This window comes from Mustela nivalis (genome assembly GCF_964662115.1).
Source record: "Mustela nivalis genome assembly, chromosome: 1".
NCBI lineage: Eukaryota > Metazoa > Chordata > Mammalia > Carnivora > Mustelidae > Mustela > Mustela nivalis.
In genome coordinates this window covers 75,877,418-75,894,117 of record NC_139020.1, presented here as the reverse complement: position 1 = coordinate 75,894,117, position 16,700 = coordinate 75,877,418, and the positions used below count along the sequence as shown (strand labels likewise).

Here is a 16,700-nt window from a genome sequence, read left to right as displayed (position 1 = left end):
CTAGTTGAATACTATTGATTCAAAATGTCTCTATGATTCAAAAATGCACTGGGTTGCTCATTTTAAGTTATATGATGCCTAGCAGGTTGGCTTTCCTAAAAATGAGAGAAACAGGGTCTCTCTGACACCTGTATTGCGAAGTCAATCAGTCCATTGATGTTCAGCGCTGGCTCCATAAGATCAAAGATAAGCTGAATATGGTGTGCCAAAGGAAGATGATAGGAAGTTCCTGAAGCAAAGCTCGTGATTTGTTCCAGCACATTGTTAGAGATCTGGGCAACCAAAAACAAAACAAAAAAAAATTGAAAATAACTGTAAGATCAATATTCAAAACTATTTTAATTTATAAGCAAAAACTTGAATTTATATAATCTACTTAGAAGAAGGTTAAAACATATTCCCACAGAAACCAAAACTATGTACAAATCTGTAACTTCCTTATTACAACTCTAACTTGAAGAAATAAGCCAAGTGCGCATTAAGATCTTTATCTTAATGGTAAAACAACTACAAATGCTAATTAATTTCCAGATAACATCTATCTGAGTATCAGTGGATTCATAAAACAACACAGATCTGGTTTTTGCTCATTTAGATAGTATTTTATTTTAGTCATCAACAAATTTCGTCCTCACCATAGCAATATAGAACCAAAATGTGGTAACATAAGTATTGGATTAGGGAATATTTGATACAGTGTTGACTATTATTATAAAGCAAAAGTATTCGTAATAAAAATTCATTTCTCTGAAGAAGGCAACCTGACACTTAAAACTGAACTACTCAATAATTTGAGATGATTCCAAATTATATTTTTAAAACATATCTCTACAACCAAGTAAGGCCAAATACATATATTGCATGAAAGAAATTTTGAAGTAAATATGAATATCCCCAATGCATAACACATAGTTTTAAACAGGTACCTGAGACGTCACTTGATGCTGATCAAAATATGAAAGGAGCTGAAGTTTTGTGAACACAGTCTCCAGGGTCGGAAATGCTTCCTGTTTGTTCTTCCTGGCTTTTGGTCCTTCATCTCCAACTAAACATACAGTGGATACATTATTTTCCATTTAACAGAAGCTATTGATTTTCTCAGTCGATACTTTCTATTAAAGTATAACATACATGGGAAAGTGCACAAACTATGAATTTCTACAAAGTAAATAAACTCAGGTAATGAGACTCAAATCACAAAATCACATACCAGAAACTTGGATACCCCCCTTCAGGCTCCTTCTAGTCACCTCTCCGCCCAAGGAGATCAAGATCCTGACCTTTAAAGGCTTGGATAAGGAGTGCCCACTTTGGAACCATAGGAGAAATAATTTTTACATCCAGCAGCTTTCACGCAACAATGTGATTCTGAGAAATGATCCACATTGTTGAGGCAATTTTAACTTGTTCTAAAAATTAGTAATTCCCACTCATGAATAGTACATTAATGTGTGATATACTGCCATTTATTTATTCATTCTAGTGAGTAGTTTCCAGATTTTGGCTAATAAGGGAAAGTACCTCTATAAACATTTCTCACTACTCTTAATATACAATGATAACAATGAAAGAGAGAAAAAAATTCACCAAGGTCACACGGACAGAACAGATAGTTCACAGGCATCTTGTTAGAGGACATTCACCATGGTATTTTTCCCAAACAATTTAATATATTAAAAAAGAAATTTACCCAATTTTAAGTGTTTTTAGGGGTAGCAAGGAATTAAAACTCTCCACATAATGGGAAAGTGCCACATTTATCAATTTAGCATAAAGAAGTTCAAAGAAAATTCCAGAAAAAAATTAAATAATATATATATATATAAAAATATGTGTGTGTGTGTGTATATATATATATATATAAACACTACTTATCCCAGGGGGACTCCTGTTCTTCTCAACAGTTCTAAGGATAAGATCCAAAAAGAATCAGATCCTGTCTTAAATAGCTTTAAACATATGCATTTATAAAGACAAATCTAAAACAAACAAACAAACAAAACCAGAAAGTTTGGATTATATGATCTGTAAGATCATTTCTAACACTATGATTCTAAGTAGTCTAAGGCTACTGAGATGGGAGCTTCATCACTCACATCTTATCTGGGAAAGTTTACTTTCAGAGAACAAAGGTCACCTTACAGATTTTTTTTTTTATTAAAGACACAAATATTTCACTGAATGCACAAAGATTTTGCTAAAGGCAAACGTAATTATTTTAGAAAAGAACATTAGAAGAGATTTTCTTTCAAATACAAGCAAGTGTTGTCTATAGGTGAAGGCACAGGCTTGCATACACCAGGATGTTTTCTTTCCTAAAACAAACCAACCCTGATCCAGAGTACACAGAACAAAAGGGGACGAGCAGCAGAAGGTACAAGAATGCCAGCTCTGTTAAACACGACCAAATCTAAGGCAAAGAGTAAGAACTAAGAAGTTCATTAAACCTACTTGATCTTCAATATCTATTCTCAAATTAAGTGTGGTCATTTGCCTTCTATATAGCGGCTCACATGCAATAAGCATGCTTAAAATATCCAAGTTTTTAATTTCTCATGAGCTAAAAAATCATTAATCCAAGGCTGAAAACTCACATCAATGGTCTTGGGTATAATATGCTGGAAAAGCGAAGTTAACATACTTAATCAGTTCTTCCTGGGACCAAAACAAATAAACAAGCAAAAATAACACACTTGAAAAAGTATAGCCAGCACGAGAATTCACAAATGCAACCTTTTTGGTTTATGCTAAATAGGCTCTATTTTACTTACATGTAGTTAACTTCGTAAAACCTCATACAATTGATTCTTGGCAATTTACATTCACTTTTTTTAAAAAAAAAAAAAAAGCATTATGAAATTAGTGGTGGTTCTCAATGGACTAATTTATTTTAATGATATTTACATAAATAACAATATAGTTGTAATCCATGGATTTTCCTCATCTGTTTTATGTTAATTTGCTTCCATAATACATTTTATTGCTCTTGCTTAATTTTGGTTTTCTTTAAAAAAAAAAAAAAAACAAAACAAAACTTTAAATCCTGGAAATTTTGGCCTTTGTCATGGTAAACTTCATCAATGTTAAAAAAAAGAAAAAGACAAAAGAAACCACTAATAACCAAAGACGACTGGCCAATGTAAACAGAAAATGAAGACTGACCATGAACTGGAACTGTTACTTGAACTCTGACACTTACGGCTGATGGAGAACACTTATTATAATCAGTTCCTCAAAACCATACTTTTACATGTAGCTAGAAATCAAAGACACATTAACACAAGCTGTTTTCCTGCCTTACCCATTCTCCTCTTTGCTGCAACAGTGAGCAAATTACCATAAATCAAAAGTACAGCTAGTTAGCTTCTAGCGAGCATACTGTTTTAAGTAGTGATTTAAACTCTATTTATCAGAAGAAAGCTAACTACGGCCAAAATTTAAAAATTTCTGATTGAGGAATTGTTTCCACAATGAAGGAAAGACAGGGGGAGCCTGAGTGACTCAGTCAGCTGAGCACTGGACTCTTGGTTTTGGCTCAGGTCATGATCTTCGGGTTGTGGGATCGAGACCCTGGGTGGGATTCCTGTTCAGGGTATTGACAGCTTGACTTTCTCTCCTTCTGTCCCTCCCCACACTTACGTACATTCTCTTTCCGAAAAACAAATAAATCTTTAAAAAATAAAATAAAATGAGGTAAAGACAAAAATTCCCACTGCAAATATCTCTCCACAGTGATGGTTTCACTGCTGATATCTCAAAAAGCAGCATGAAACAACAATGATGTTCTCTTTGTGGAGCTCAAAAGTGCAAACTGCCTATTTAAGAGACTGTACAAAGATAGGATAGACTGCATGTAATCTGGCATTAAACACTCATTGTGAAGGAAGGAAGTAGGCCCAACCAAAACGAACACCACATTGTTTCCTTCCCCTTCCCATCCCGAGAAGTCTCCCAAACCCAAAAATTCCGTAAGATTGGGAAAGACTCTCTAAAATTTAATTTCGATGAGACATGTATTACTGACCCTTCTAAAGAAGACAGTGGCCACTCGAATACAAAGTACACAAAAACAAGTTTCAAATCTCTTTGCTAGCTAGTTATAGGGCTTCTAAATTCAACCTTCTCCATGCAATCCATTTCCTCTTTTCTCTTACAGAGAGAAACAGCAAAACAACAGATCAACAGTTTTTCTCAGAGCAGGTTCTTTGTTTCTGGGTTTTTGTTTTGTGTTTTTTTAAACCAAGCTCAAGAATGACAGGGAAACAACAACAAGGTTTCATTTCCCATCCACAACTACTGGTTGTTCCCTCACGGTGCCAGCATGGTACAAGGTCCTTCAGTGACCATGGAAGGGAGGAGTCAGGGAACTGCTGTAAATCATCTGAAGTAATTCTTCCAGTATGTTCTAAAGATGATTGCCTCAGACATCAGACACCTGCACCACCACATTCACACTCAGAAGCATGCTGCCCTTATACCTTGTTTCTGCATGTGCTCCCTACTGGTGGAGAGGACATAGAGCCATTTATATTATTTCTCTCTATAGTTTTCTCTAGGAAAGATCTAGTGTGGGCAAGTTCTAAGTAAATCACTTAGTTAAAAACTAAAGACTAGAGGCCTTGTGAAGAGGTTCATAAAAACGTCTGTATTTTGTACTGGCCAACAAAGCAGGGTTCCTTGAGTGGTTTATGCCATGTGTAGGAAGAACATTGTTTGCATAGAGGAAATTCAAACTTTTTTTCTTTGATTATTTATATAACAAATAAAAAAGCACCAGTAATGAGAGTGAAATATATATAATGATATCATATTTTACATCTTATGACAGCCTGATAAAATAAACAATCCTTAGAAAAGAGTAATTAGGCAAATGTGAAGTGGATAATTACAGAATTCCAATTATGCAATGTGGTGACATAATATAAAGGCATAGCTTCACTGTAAAAAATCTATGTCAAGAGCATGGGAAAAGACTATTCCAAATAAAAAAGGCATTATAGAGCAAAGACCAAATTTTCCTTTTTTAGTTGAAATCATTAGGTGTTACGGGTACTCAACATTACCTATTACAATTATTCTTCTGAATAATGAAAGACAAGATCAGCCACTATACGATCCTGAGTTTCAATTATCGTGCAAATGTGAGTAGAAAGAGCAAATTAAAAGCTTAAAAAAAGGGATGATAAAGAATTGAAGAAATGGAACTTTCCAGACTAAGGAAAGACTAATTCCTCCTTCAGTACTTCATTTATGTCTACTGTAGAAAATTTGAGAAGAATTTTTTAAAAAGGAAGTAGAAAATTAAAATTACCTGTATGTATCTATAGAGCATGGTATTTTAATATAAGAATTACTATAAATGGAACCAAGGTCTTCAAATTTCAACATGCTTATTCATATTTCAATATGAGAGTCACTCAGGAGAGGAAGCACTCTGGTGACAGTGCCCTGTATGACTTTGATAAAGACCATGCTAAGAGGAAAGGCAAAAGACGGCACGATGGGAACAAATGCATTAAGGCTCTTTACCCCCTGTCTCTGTGGTGCTCTTCTTATTTAGGATTTTCAAAATGTCTTTGGTAATCTTCTTCAACTGATGCCTCGCTTCGTCACGCTCCTTGCCCACTCCATAAAGAAGGATTGTGCGCTGGTTACATTCATGACTTGAAGATTCATCCTGAAAAACAGAAAATACATTTTGAAACCCTTGTTTGCAGGGGTGGGGTTGCATTTCACATCCATGAAATGCACTAACCACAGCATCTCCATGCTGGCTTGCGCTGGTGGCAGCCTGCCCACCTTTCAATTCACCTCAACCTCCACTGGCAACACCCTTGTTTTTCCAGTTTGGAACTTGCTAAAGTTAAAAAAAAAAAAGTGTCAACTGACCTGAAGTCTTAATAGAAGCATTTGATGTGGGCGTACCCTACAGAGTAAGTTTTGACTCTTGAAAATTTTTTCATTGCTTAAAATTTGGCATGGTAATAATTTCACATATTACAGATTATCTAGTCATACTTCTTCCTTAAGGAAAATGTTATTTATTAGCAAGCTTGGTTTTCTATAGATGGCATCATTAAATATTTTATATTTTTTTAAAAAATGAACATGCTAGGATCCTCAAGTACTTCGGGGAGAAAAATGTTCCATTGGCTTCCAACATGACTGTGTGAGGTGTATGTGTATTTATTTCCACATGACAAAACAATAAAGAGGGCAGGTCTCATTAGGTTTGAGGCAAGTAGCTAGAAATGCAAACATGTTCTACACCTCTGCTGGACCACCTCTGCCCCTGTTTCACAGACACAGTAAATTCAGGCACTGTTTCTAGCATAAGGGAAAAGAAAGTACTTAAGTGACAGCACAAGAAATACATACACATATCACTAAACACATCTACACTCTTGCACTTTCTTGGTAAGATTCCAAGCTCTCTGCCTCAGTCCATCGCCTTTTCTTAGCTTTTTGTACATGCTTGCCTGTGTCAGGCAGTTCCTAACAGTATCTAATTCTGAGGAGCTCGCATGAGCAAAGACTCTCCCATGGAAGACTAACTGCACTGTGTTCTTCGTGGCTGCAAAAAAGAGAAAAGCCTTGAGACTTGGAGAATCCCAATGCTTAATTTGACTTCTTTAAAAAACAAACCAAAGACTATGCCCAAACTCTGCCCTCTGTGCAAAGCTGCATTTTATATCTGCCCTCTTGAAATAAGAGCCTATTTTCTCTCTCAGCTTCTGTCACTTCCCATCACTTGGTATTTCGCACACACTTGCACTCAGGTCATCACTTTTCTTTGCATGGATTCCTTTTTATTAAACTCTCCCAGAAATATATATTTGTATACCCATTTGTGATCCATTTTGCTAAATATTTAGTAATATTACAGGTGCTTAAGTTTGCCTCTTTAAAAAAAAAAAGAAAAAGCTAGGAGCAGGTCTCTTCTAGAAGTTGTCATCTTGTATTCTTTGCATTCTGAATATCAGTACAGGCAGTGATCCCTACATTTTGCTGCACACCTGAATGATCTGAGCTGATTATTAATCTCCAGTTTTTGTTGCCATTGCAGAGCATTATTGATATATTTCTTTTTTGTCTGGTGGAATGTATACATATGAACCCTAGAAGGGAACAGGAGGACACTGAGAAAACTGTACAAAACTCAGGCAGGGGGAGCCTAGGTGGCTCAGTTCATTGAGTATCTGCCTTCAGCTCAAGTCATGATCTCAGGGTCCAGGGATCTGGCCCCATATCTGGTTCCCTGCTCAGTGGGGTGCCTGCTTCCTCTTGCCCTACACCTCTGCCCTTCCTCCCGCTAGAGGTTTCCCTCTCTCCATGCCCCTAGATAAATAAATAAGATCTAAAACAAAAACAAACCTCAGGCAGTGCCTGTCATGTATCCTGGCAATTATTTTCAGCTAAGGTACCTATCAACAGTTTTAATGCAAACTTCTGTGTCACAAGTGATAGAAAAGGGTCAAAGTTACTGAACATCTGCTTTTAGAGTATCTACCTGTGTGAAGACAAGATGCTAGGAATCCTGAGACAATACAAGGATGAATGTTCCCTGTCCTCAAGGAACACAGATTCAGGATCATTAAAGTATTTGCAGAGCTCGTCACAAATGCATAGATAATATGGCTCCCCCATACCAGTAACGGCCCAAGCTCAGGATAAGAGAGCGCTGTGACTGAATTCAGGTTGTGCCATCTGCTGACTCACATGGTCCTTTGAGTCTTTCTGTCCTAATGAGCCTTTCTGGACCTCACATTCTTCCCCTGAGAAAATGGGCTAATACCAGCTTCCTTTTTAGATTTTTTTTTTTTTAAGAATAACTGAGAAGAATAGATGAGAATGAGAATACATGAAGCATGTAAATGTTTTGCAGCATATTAGACACAGAACCCCTGCTGTCCATTCAGTTTTCTACAGTTCCACTTCTCACTTTCATGCACCTTGGATTCACACTGTCCTGCATGACTCAACATTTCCTCAAGATGCAAGGGTACTTCCTTCCTTTGCTGTTGCTCCTCATGCCACCTAAAATACTTTCAACAGGCTGCCCCTCTCGCATGTAAGTGCTGTACACAATTACACCATCAGGTCACTCACTGTCACCTCAGTTGGTGAAAGCCCACAGCACAGGAGCAGTAGGGAGGGGAGGGGAGCACTTTCCAGAGTGCAATCCACTCATTTTTGAGCTATTTGTTTAATGTCTGTTGTCCCTGCTAGACAGTTTTGTGAGGGAGAACCCACAGGTCTGTCATATTCACAGTTATACTCTTCTTAGATGCCACTAATTAGGTACTAAATATACGCTGTTAGGAAGAAGAGCAATATGTTCTCCTTGGGAGGGAGGCGCGAACCAACAGAGTGGAGATATAAAGGAGATAAACAAGCCATCGAATGATACACACACAGTCTCTATAATTAATAGGATGAATGGACGAGTGAAGGACACTGAAGTCAGAAAGGAGACATTAACAACTGGGGCCATCGATAGCATCAAATGCATTAAGAAATTACAATAGATGTTGCCTCTCTGACTTACATATTTTTTAAAAACTACTTACCAACCTCAAAGGAGAAGTTTCTCTAGAGTAGTGGAGCAGAAAACCGGAAACAGGGTTGTAGTAAGAGTAGATGGTGAAATGGTAAATGTGAGGGACTTACTGGTAGTTGGGCATGAAGCTTGAAAATTAAGAGAGGAGAACTACATTAGGACAACCAAAGGCAAACTCCTGTGCCAAAGATATGTTTCAAATAAATGAGTCTCTGTGAAGAACATCCAGATTGGGGTAGGGACTTGGAAGGAAAGACAGGGACAACTTTCTACTTAAACGGGTTGGGGGAGGCTGGTGAAAATACTACAGGGAAATTTGGAGATTAAAAAATTAGGAACTGGAAGAATCTTGTATCAGTTCATTGGATCTGATTTGCTCAGGGAGTTGGGCCACAAGGAAAGTGAAGAGTTGAGAGTGAAGGAAGGAAATTAAAAAGCAAGAGCAACATGGCCTTTAGCTGTTAAAGAACCACCCATCAGCCTTTGCATGGGGCCTCAAGACCAGATTTGTATCTGATAATTAATATCTTTTAGGTAAATCGTGAAAGCTGTTACAGGTCTTCAAAGAGGAAATGCAGAGATAGTTTAAAAGGAATGGTTTTTCATTAGCCTACAAGATTAATTCATATCAACTTTTTGTACTTGTGAAAAATATGTCTTCAAATAGCAATTCATACTATATGAGAACAAGGTCAAACTTGGAAAATGGACCAAATATATCGAAAGGTATCAATGAGTTCTGCTTTTTCAACTAGGTATTAAAAACCCTCAAGTTGCATAGTTATAAGGAATATCAATGATTAGAGATCTGTACCAAAGAATTACTCTATTTATACCCTGAAAGACACACTTTTTGGTTAGGAAAAAAAAAAATAAGTCAACTGGAGAGTCGAGAAGTCTAGCAACCCCTCTCATGCCAGCCAACTGTTGTGCTTAAGTTGGACAGGTCATCTAACCTATAAACTAATTCCTGAAAATCTCAAGCTCAGGATCAATTTCTCTTTTTCTCCAGATAATATCTGATATTTACAAAGACTTAAGTGCTAAGAGACTAAGAGGGTATGTGTCCAAAAGCTCTAGAAGGCTTGTAGGACTACAGAAATTAAAATAAATCTCTTGAACCAAATACCCTTAAGAAGGAAGAACTGGAGTTAAATTAATGAAATGAAATCTCCTCTAAGTCATCATCAAATCATAAGTGATTAGAAATGTTGCCAAAACATGTGTGTGTTCCTAAGATGTGATAATAGAGGTGAGATGATCAGAGATGCATATTCTCCTTTTACTTCTTTAGTACTTCCTGGTATTTCTATAGTGCCCCAATAATTGTAGAATAATTGTATTATTAAAATTAATAAATTAATGTTCTTTTAAAAAAGAGATAAAAAAAGAATCCCACTCTAGACGTGCTTCCTTTTCTTCCAAACACTAAGAAAAAATAGGTGAAGTAAATGCAATAGTCTTTCTAATAAAACAAATTACAGCATTTTATACTTCCCCAACACTCTGTAATTGCGTATGTTTCAATATTCAATGCAAATTTAGCACACATCACGAAATAAATTGCACAGAGCACCCTACCCCAACTACTAGAAAAGTAATAAAAAAAAAAAACACATTTTAAGACGTCCCTGGGAGGTGCAGTCTGCTAAGCATTGAATTCTTGGATTTCAGTTCAGGTTGTATTCTCAAGGTCATGAGATGGAGCCCCATGTCTGGCTCCACACTCAACACAGAGTCTGCTTAAAACACATTCCCCCCTCTCCCTCTATCCCTCCCCATCTTCAGGATGTGCAGGTTCTCTCTCTTTAAAAAAACAGATCTTTGAAAGAAAAATACTTTTTAAAAACCATGGAGCTATTTACAATAAAATTGTATGTTAATCTATTAAAATGGAAAAAAAAAACTGTTAAAAGAAGCCTTCAAATTATTTCTTTTAGCTGAGTTTTCCAAAATGCCACTTTATTCTCTTTAGAATAAATTAACTTCAAGTAGATGTTACATGAGTGATAAGCCTCAGGGAGGTGTGTCAAAAGGGAGTGACATGCATGGGGAGGTCAGGTCGAAGGAACAAGAAATGAGCGTCGTCTTTTCATTCATTACTCTAGCTGAAATGGAGTAACTTCTTTAAATCCAGAAAATAGGAAATTCCTTTCATTAGATTTATGTAGGAAATGTTTGTTCTACAATAGCTTATAGCCCATGGTATGGCTGAAATGACAGCTTTATCCAACAGGCTCAATGCATCCTAGGAGCACAATGCAATGAGGGTCAGAGGGGTTGACTATATATAAAACACACACACAAGTTCTCCACTTTCAAAAGCAAAACAATCAAGCCAGGGAGGACAAATAATTGGATCAACATAGCATTCTCTTTTGCTAAATATCCCAAACCCAAGACTCCTTACTTGTGGAGTCTAATATGTCTCCAAATAAGTATGAAAATGGGTTAACTTCAATAAATTTCAAAACAAAAATAACGGAAGAGTACCCACTTTTCCAGGGCACCCGGTGGCTCACTCAGTTGAGCAGCCTACTCGGGTAGAGGCTGCAACCTACCCAGAGTTTCTGGTCCACCGGAGTTAGGTTTGTGCCCAAAAAATGTATATTTGTCACAACTTTTAGGCGATGCTGAGCTGCAGTTCGAAACTTTAAAAATGGGGATCAAAGATGATTTAACATGCAGCGATGGACACACTCAAAACTCAGAAGAAACAAGTAACCAAAACATGTGTTCATAGCAAAGGCACCTAGTCAAGGGGATCTACTGGGAAATAGAACATTATAGTTTGAAATACTGTATGTATCTGTGTGTAAGCAAAAATAGATAAAAATATATGTTTATAAAAATAGTATTTATATAAAGGTATTAGTGAAACAGGGATCTCTTTTTTTTCTTTTTTTTTTTAAGATTTTATTTATTTATTTGTCAGAGAGAGAGAGAGTGAGAGGAAGCACAGGCAGACAGAGTGGAAGGCAGAGGCAGAGGGAGAAGCAGGCTCCCTGCGGAGCAAGGAGCCCGATGTGGGACTCGATCCCAGGACGCCGGGATCATGACCTGAGCCGAAGGCAGCTGCTTAACCAACTGAGCCACCCAGGCATCCCAGAAACAGGGATCTCTTAATTTAATGATATATTCCCCCCCCCAAACAAAAAGCAAGGTTACAAAAATTGTTTATATTTAAATTCTATTTGAGAAAAGCAAAAAAGACACTTTATATAATAAGTCTGCCAAAGGATATTACTGTTATTCCTTTTTAATGTAATTTTGGAATCTTAAAATTTATAATGAGAGGAAACTGTTTCACGTACAAAGACTTGATCAAACACAGATTTAAAATAATGACATTATTAACCAGGAAAAAAACAAGGAACAAGAGACTTAACATCTATAACAAGCACACATTTTGAGTTAATGTAATTATTTGTTAAAAGGCAATATATCACCCAGCTTGAGCACAGTATGTTTTCACGTAAATAATTATCTGAGAAAGCAAGCCTGCAACCTTCTCCAGGAAGCCAACTTCAAAAAGCTTGATCTCAACATGGATCTATCATGTGCATGGAAAATAATCAAAAGAACTCATAAAGCATCAAACTCTATGGCAGGTTTCAGCAAAAAGCAGCAAGATTTTAAAACTGCTTCTGAAAAGATGAATTCTTACCCACCCTACCCCACATTTCCCAGGGAAATAAAAGCAGAAGTCCTAAAAGGGGCCAGACAGAAACACTGTGTCTGCTCAGCTTTGAGTCCAGGGTGTTGGAAGGTAATTTCTGACTGGGAAGTCCTCTCTTCCTCTCTTCATTTCTCTCTAGAACACTCAAGATTTACTGATGAAAGCTCAGCAGATACTTGATCATAAAGAGTAATAACAACTAAACGAAGACACTAAAAGGAAAATACCAGATGCCATTCTGCAGGATGTACTAAATGCCACCTAATGGATACATTTAAATCCTCCTGAACCAACAGAGTAACCAGGTAATTTTATATATAAAGTATTGGACAAATGTATGTGTTTACAAGATGATGGGTGTGTACATGTTTGTCAAGTTTTCTTAAAATTAGAAAACTTCAACAATAATCGATACTGATTCAGGTAGTTATTTGGAATAAAATTTCAAATACAAGCTGTATTGATGCTGTTAGAGACAACCACTAACTGCTTCATTAAATACACACACACACACACACACACACACAGAGCATGGAAATAAAACACAAATGGTCTTATTTTACCTCGAGTAGAAAGTGAGACTTATATATAGATAAATGGAGGTGATATCCTGTTATCAAGACTACTCATTAAATAAGGTGACATTCTATGCAAAATGAGCATTCCCAACAGATAATTTTTGAAACGATCAGAGAATGCACGAATTAGAGTAAATAGCAGTAGCAAGGAAGCTTAAAATCTACCATCTTACCTCAATTTAATACTGAATGTTGTTTAGTATTTTCATGTTAAACTGGGAAGGAGGTGTCAAAAATTAAGCCCTAATTGTGACACGAATCTTTTTTTCAAGACATGAATCTTTTATTCAATAATTAGACAGTGAAATACTACATTTGTGGGAATTTAGTATTTTCTCTATTTGTTATACTTAAGTTTTTCACATGGAATCTTTTTTTGTTTTGTTTTAATTTGGATATGTATGCTTTGAACAACACCATGTCCTATACTTTGGAATAACATTGATATAGAATCAAATTCCATTTTGCCTTTGATGAAATAAAAACGTTAATTAGACGCCCGATAATGTATCCAAGTCAAGTTATTTTTCTTTTATAGTCCCCTGTTGTGGTATAATAACCTAGGGAACCAGACAAGGATGTGCTTTAATACTTTATTTTAGCCATCATTATATACTCTATAGACTGGAAAGTATGCCCTGGCAGTTTTGAAGAACAGCATTTGATGACCATTTCTTTTTGTGTGTGTGTGTGTGTGTTTTTAAATGAAGGATATTCAAGAGAATGTATGTAAAAATTTCAAATATATTGTGCAAAGTCAGAAATAAGATATATGTAGGTTAAAATATTTGGAGCTAAAAAATTAGTCTGAGGCTGATTTCTGAATGGGTGATATATGAGCAATATACAGGCAGAAATATCTTCAATTATAAAGTTATATACCTGATTTAATATTTAACAATAAATTCCCTTCAAGTGATTTTATACAAATTTCTTGCCCCTTTCTACTTTTAAATTCTAAGAGCAAATTATCCGTCATTTCTCCTTGGAACCCTTTGATGGTTATCAGAGTAAATGAAGCCCAGCAATAATGAGAATACAGAAAAAGTGACTGTGAATAGAAATTTAAAAAGCTAAATGGCATGGAAATGAAGCTGTAAAGGAATAAAGCACAGTCCATGTTTCCCTTCCCATTTCTATATACTGTCTGCATGTGCCTAACAAAAACGTCCTTTAAGAGGCAAACATTTCACAATTGAGAAATCCAAAGTATCTCTACCTTCACATAACGTACTTCAGACCATTTTATTTGATATTTGCCACAATTAAGTGTTCCGAGATTCAATTTTCTGTATTCTTACTGTCACAATAATTTCTGTTTCTAATAACGGAAAGCTCCGATTTTAGAAAAAGCTGTCCAGAGAGCGCCTGGGTGGCTTAGTCAGTTAAGCATCTGCCTTTGGCTCAGGTCATAATCCCAGGATCCTGGGATTGAGCCCACATGGACCCCCAGTTTGGGCTTCCTGCTCAGCGGTAAACCTGCTTCTCCTTCTCCCTCTGCACCCCCTCCTGTTGTTATGCTTGTGTGCGCTCTCTCGCTCACTCTCCCCCAAATAAATAAACAAAATACTTTTTTTAAAAAAGTTACACAGAGAGAAGACCAAAATCGACAGTCTGGGATTGAAAATAACCATCCCTACTCTCCTCTCCTAGGTAGTGAAGAAGAAACACGAGCCATGGACAACCTCACCTCTGTGGCTGCAAATGGCAGTTTATGCACCAGAGATTACAAGATCACACAGGTCCTCTTTCCGCTCCTTTACACTGTCCTGTTTTTTGTTGGACTCATCACAAACAGTCTGGCTATGAGGATTTTCTTTCAAATCCGCAATAAATCTAACTTTATCATTTTTCTTAAGAACACAGTCATTTCTGATCTTCTCATGATTCTGACTTTTCCATTCAAAATTCTCAGTGATGCCAAACTGGGAACAGGACCACTGAGAACCTTTGTGTGCCAAGTGACCTCTGTCATATTTTATTTCACAATGTACATCAGTATTTCATTCCTTGGACTGATAACTATTGATCGCTACCAGAAAACCACCAGGCCATTTAAGATGTCCAACCCCAGCAATCTCTTGGGGGCTAAAATTCTCTCTGTCATAATTTGGGCATTCATGTTCTTACTCTCTTTGCCCAACATGATTCTGACCAACAAAAGGCCAAAAGACAAGAATGTGAAGAAATGCTCTTTCCTCAAATCAGAGTTTGGTCTGGTCTGGCATGAAATAGTCAATTACATCTGTCAAGTCATTTTCTGGATTAATTTTTTAATTGTCATTGTATGTTATACACTCATTACAAAAGAACTATACAGGTCATATGTGAGAACAAGGGGCGTAGGCAAAGTCCCCAAGAAAAAGGTAAACATCAAAGTTTTCATTATCATTGCTGTATTTTTTATTTGTTTTGTTCCTTTCCATTTTGCTCGCATTCCCTACACCCTGAGCCAAACCCGGGATGTCTTTGACTGCTCCGCTGAGAATACTCTGTTTTATGTTAAAGAAAGCACACTTTGGTTGACTTCCTTAAATGCATGCCTGGATCCATTCATCTACTTTTTCCTCTGCAAGTCCTTCAAAAATTCTTTAATGAGTATGCTGAAGTGCCGCAATTCTGCAACGTCTCCATCCCAACAAAACAGGAAAAAAGAACAGGACAGTGGTGACCCAAGTGAAGAGACTCCAATATAAAACACCTGAGGTAATATTCCAACCTATTAGCGTCTGGAACATCCAAAAGGAAAGCACTGTGTAAAAATACTGACTAATAGTAAGCTGAGTTAGTAACAATGACTCTCTAAACAAGTAGTAGAAAACAACAGAAGTCATTTTCATTTCCTTATCCAGTAGTAAAAGCTGTCTTAAAATGTAGAAAAAGAAACCTAACATGTAGATGTTTAGCAAAATGAACTGTATCTAATCATTGTGGTTATAAGCCAAACTACATGGAAGTCATGATTTATAAAGTGTTAGCAATGTGGGTGACCATAGGATAAATGTTGTAATTTTTTTAATACGTTATTGAACACAGTGTAATTATCAAGTTATAATCAAATAAGGAAAAATGATAAAGCTGATAAAAAAAACTTCTGACTGAAAATTATACTGAGATGTGCATACACTCTAGTCCCTGACCAAATGCTGATCTATTGTGATACTCATTATAATATTTTAAGAGGGACACTTAACAAAGACTATAAAAACTACTAACTTCTAACTAACTATTAGCAAAAGCCTAAGAAATTTAAACTAATTGAAATGGTAACTGGACTGAACTTTTTAAATTTTCATTAAAAAGATAGGCTTTAAAATACTAGTCCAATAAAAAGAGCAGAAATAGCAAAATTTATTTTGCTATTTATTTAAAAGTTATTTCTATGACCTTGTAATACCGAAAAACTCTTTGAGTATTTCCTTAATCCTAGAGAAAACAGTTTTATTAATGGTAAAATACCATCATTGCCACTTACCTTTATTAATTAGCTTTCAGAAACTACCTGCTATTTGGGTTAGTGAATATTGCTTCAGTGAGAAAAACAAATGTGAATATGCGGTTGCAAAGCATAACTATTAGCAGAAAAGTGGGTAAAATGTTTCTAATTACTGGTTTGTCACTTGTGTGAAATATCAAAAAAAAAAGTATAATAAACTCTAAAACACACTTTGTTGGAATTTCTTTGTTCGAAGACATTAGATATCACAGCTCACCTCTTATATACTCCTACATCAAACATCAAACCATTGTAATAAAGGATAACTGCAAAAACTTTTATGACACATCACTGGACAAAGTCTCTAGTAAAAGTACCATAACACATCAATTAGTTCATAAGTAAATGATAATGAAATATGATTCTACACAAGCCGTAGTCACTATT

At 36.2% G+C, this 16,700-nt stretch overlaps 2 protein-coding genes across 18 annotated transcripts in view; one reads left to right on the top strand and one right to left on the bottom strand.

Moving 5' to 3' along the window:
- P2RY12 (purinergic receptor P2Y12) overlaps positions 1-16,483 on the top strand; it is a 42,748-nt gene extending 26,265 nt beyond the window's left edge. Inside the window, exons 2-4 of one of the 3 annotated variants that reach the window (XR_014305430.1) lie at positions 5,561-5,933; positions 12,379-12,544; positions 14,471-16,483. Coding sequence is in view for 2 of the 3 variants with exons in the window: in XM_082710211.1 (XP_082566337.1) it covers positions 14,494-15,513 (1,020 nt within the window). In the remaining variant the exon portion in view is untranslated. Of the gene's footprint in view, positions 1-5,560; positions 5,934-12,378; positions 12,545-14,470 lie in introns of those variants that run through there. The other 2 variants (XM_082710212.1, XM_082710211.1) reach the window with 2 other exon arrangements.
- MED12L (mediator complex subunit 12L) overlaps positions 1-16,700 on the bottom strand; it is a 322,213-nt gene that overhangs the window by 72,301 nt on the left and 233,212 nt on the right. For all 15 annotated transcript variants that reach the window (XM_082708331.1, XM_082708336.1, XM_082708339.1 and 12 more), the window contains 3 exons: positions 5,530-5,677; positions 927-1,045; positions 129-272 (listed from right to left, as the gene is read on the bottom strand). In XM_082708331.1, the coding sequence (XP_082564457.1) occupies positions 129-272; positions 927-1,045; positions 5,530-5,677 (411 nt within the window). The remainder of the gene's footprint in view (positions 1-128; positions 273-926; positions 1,046-5,529; positions 5,678-16,700) is intronic.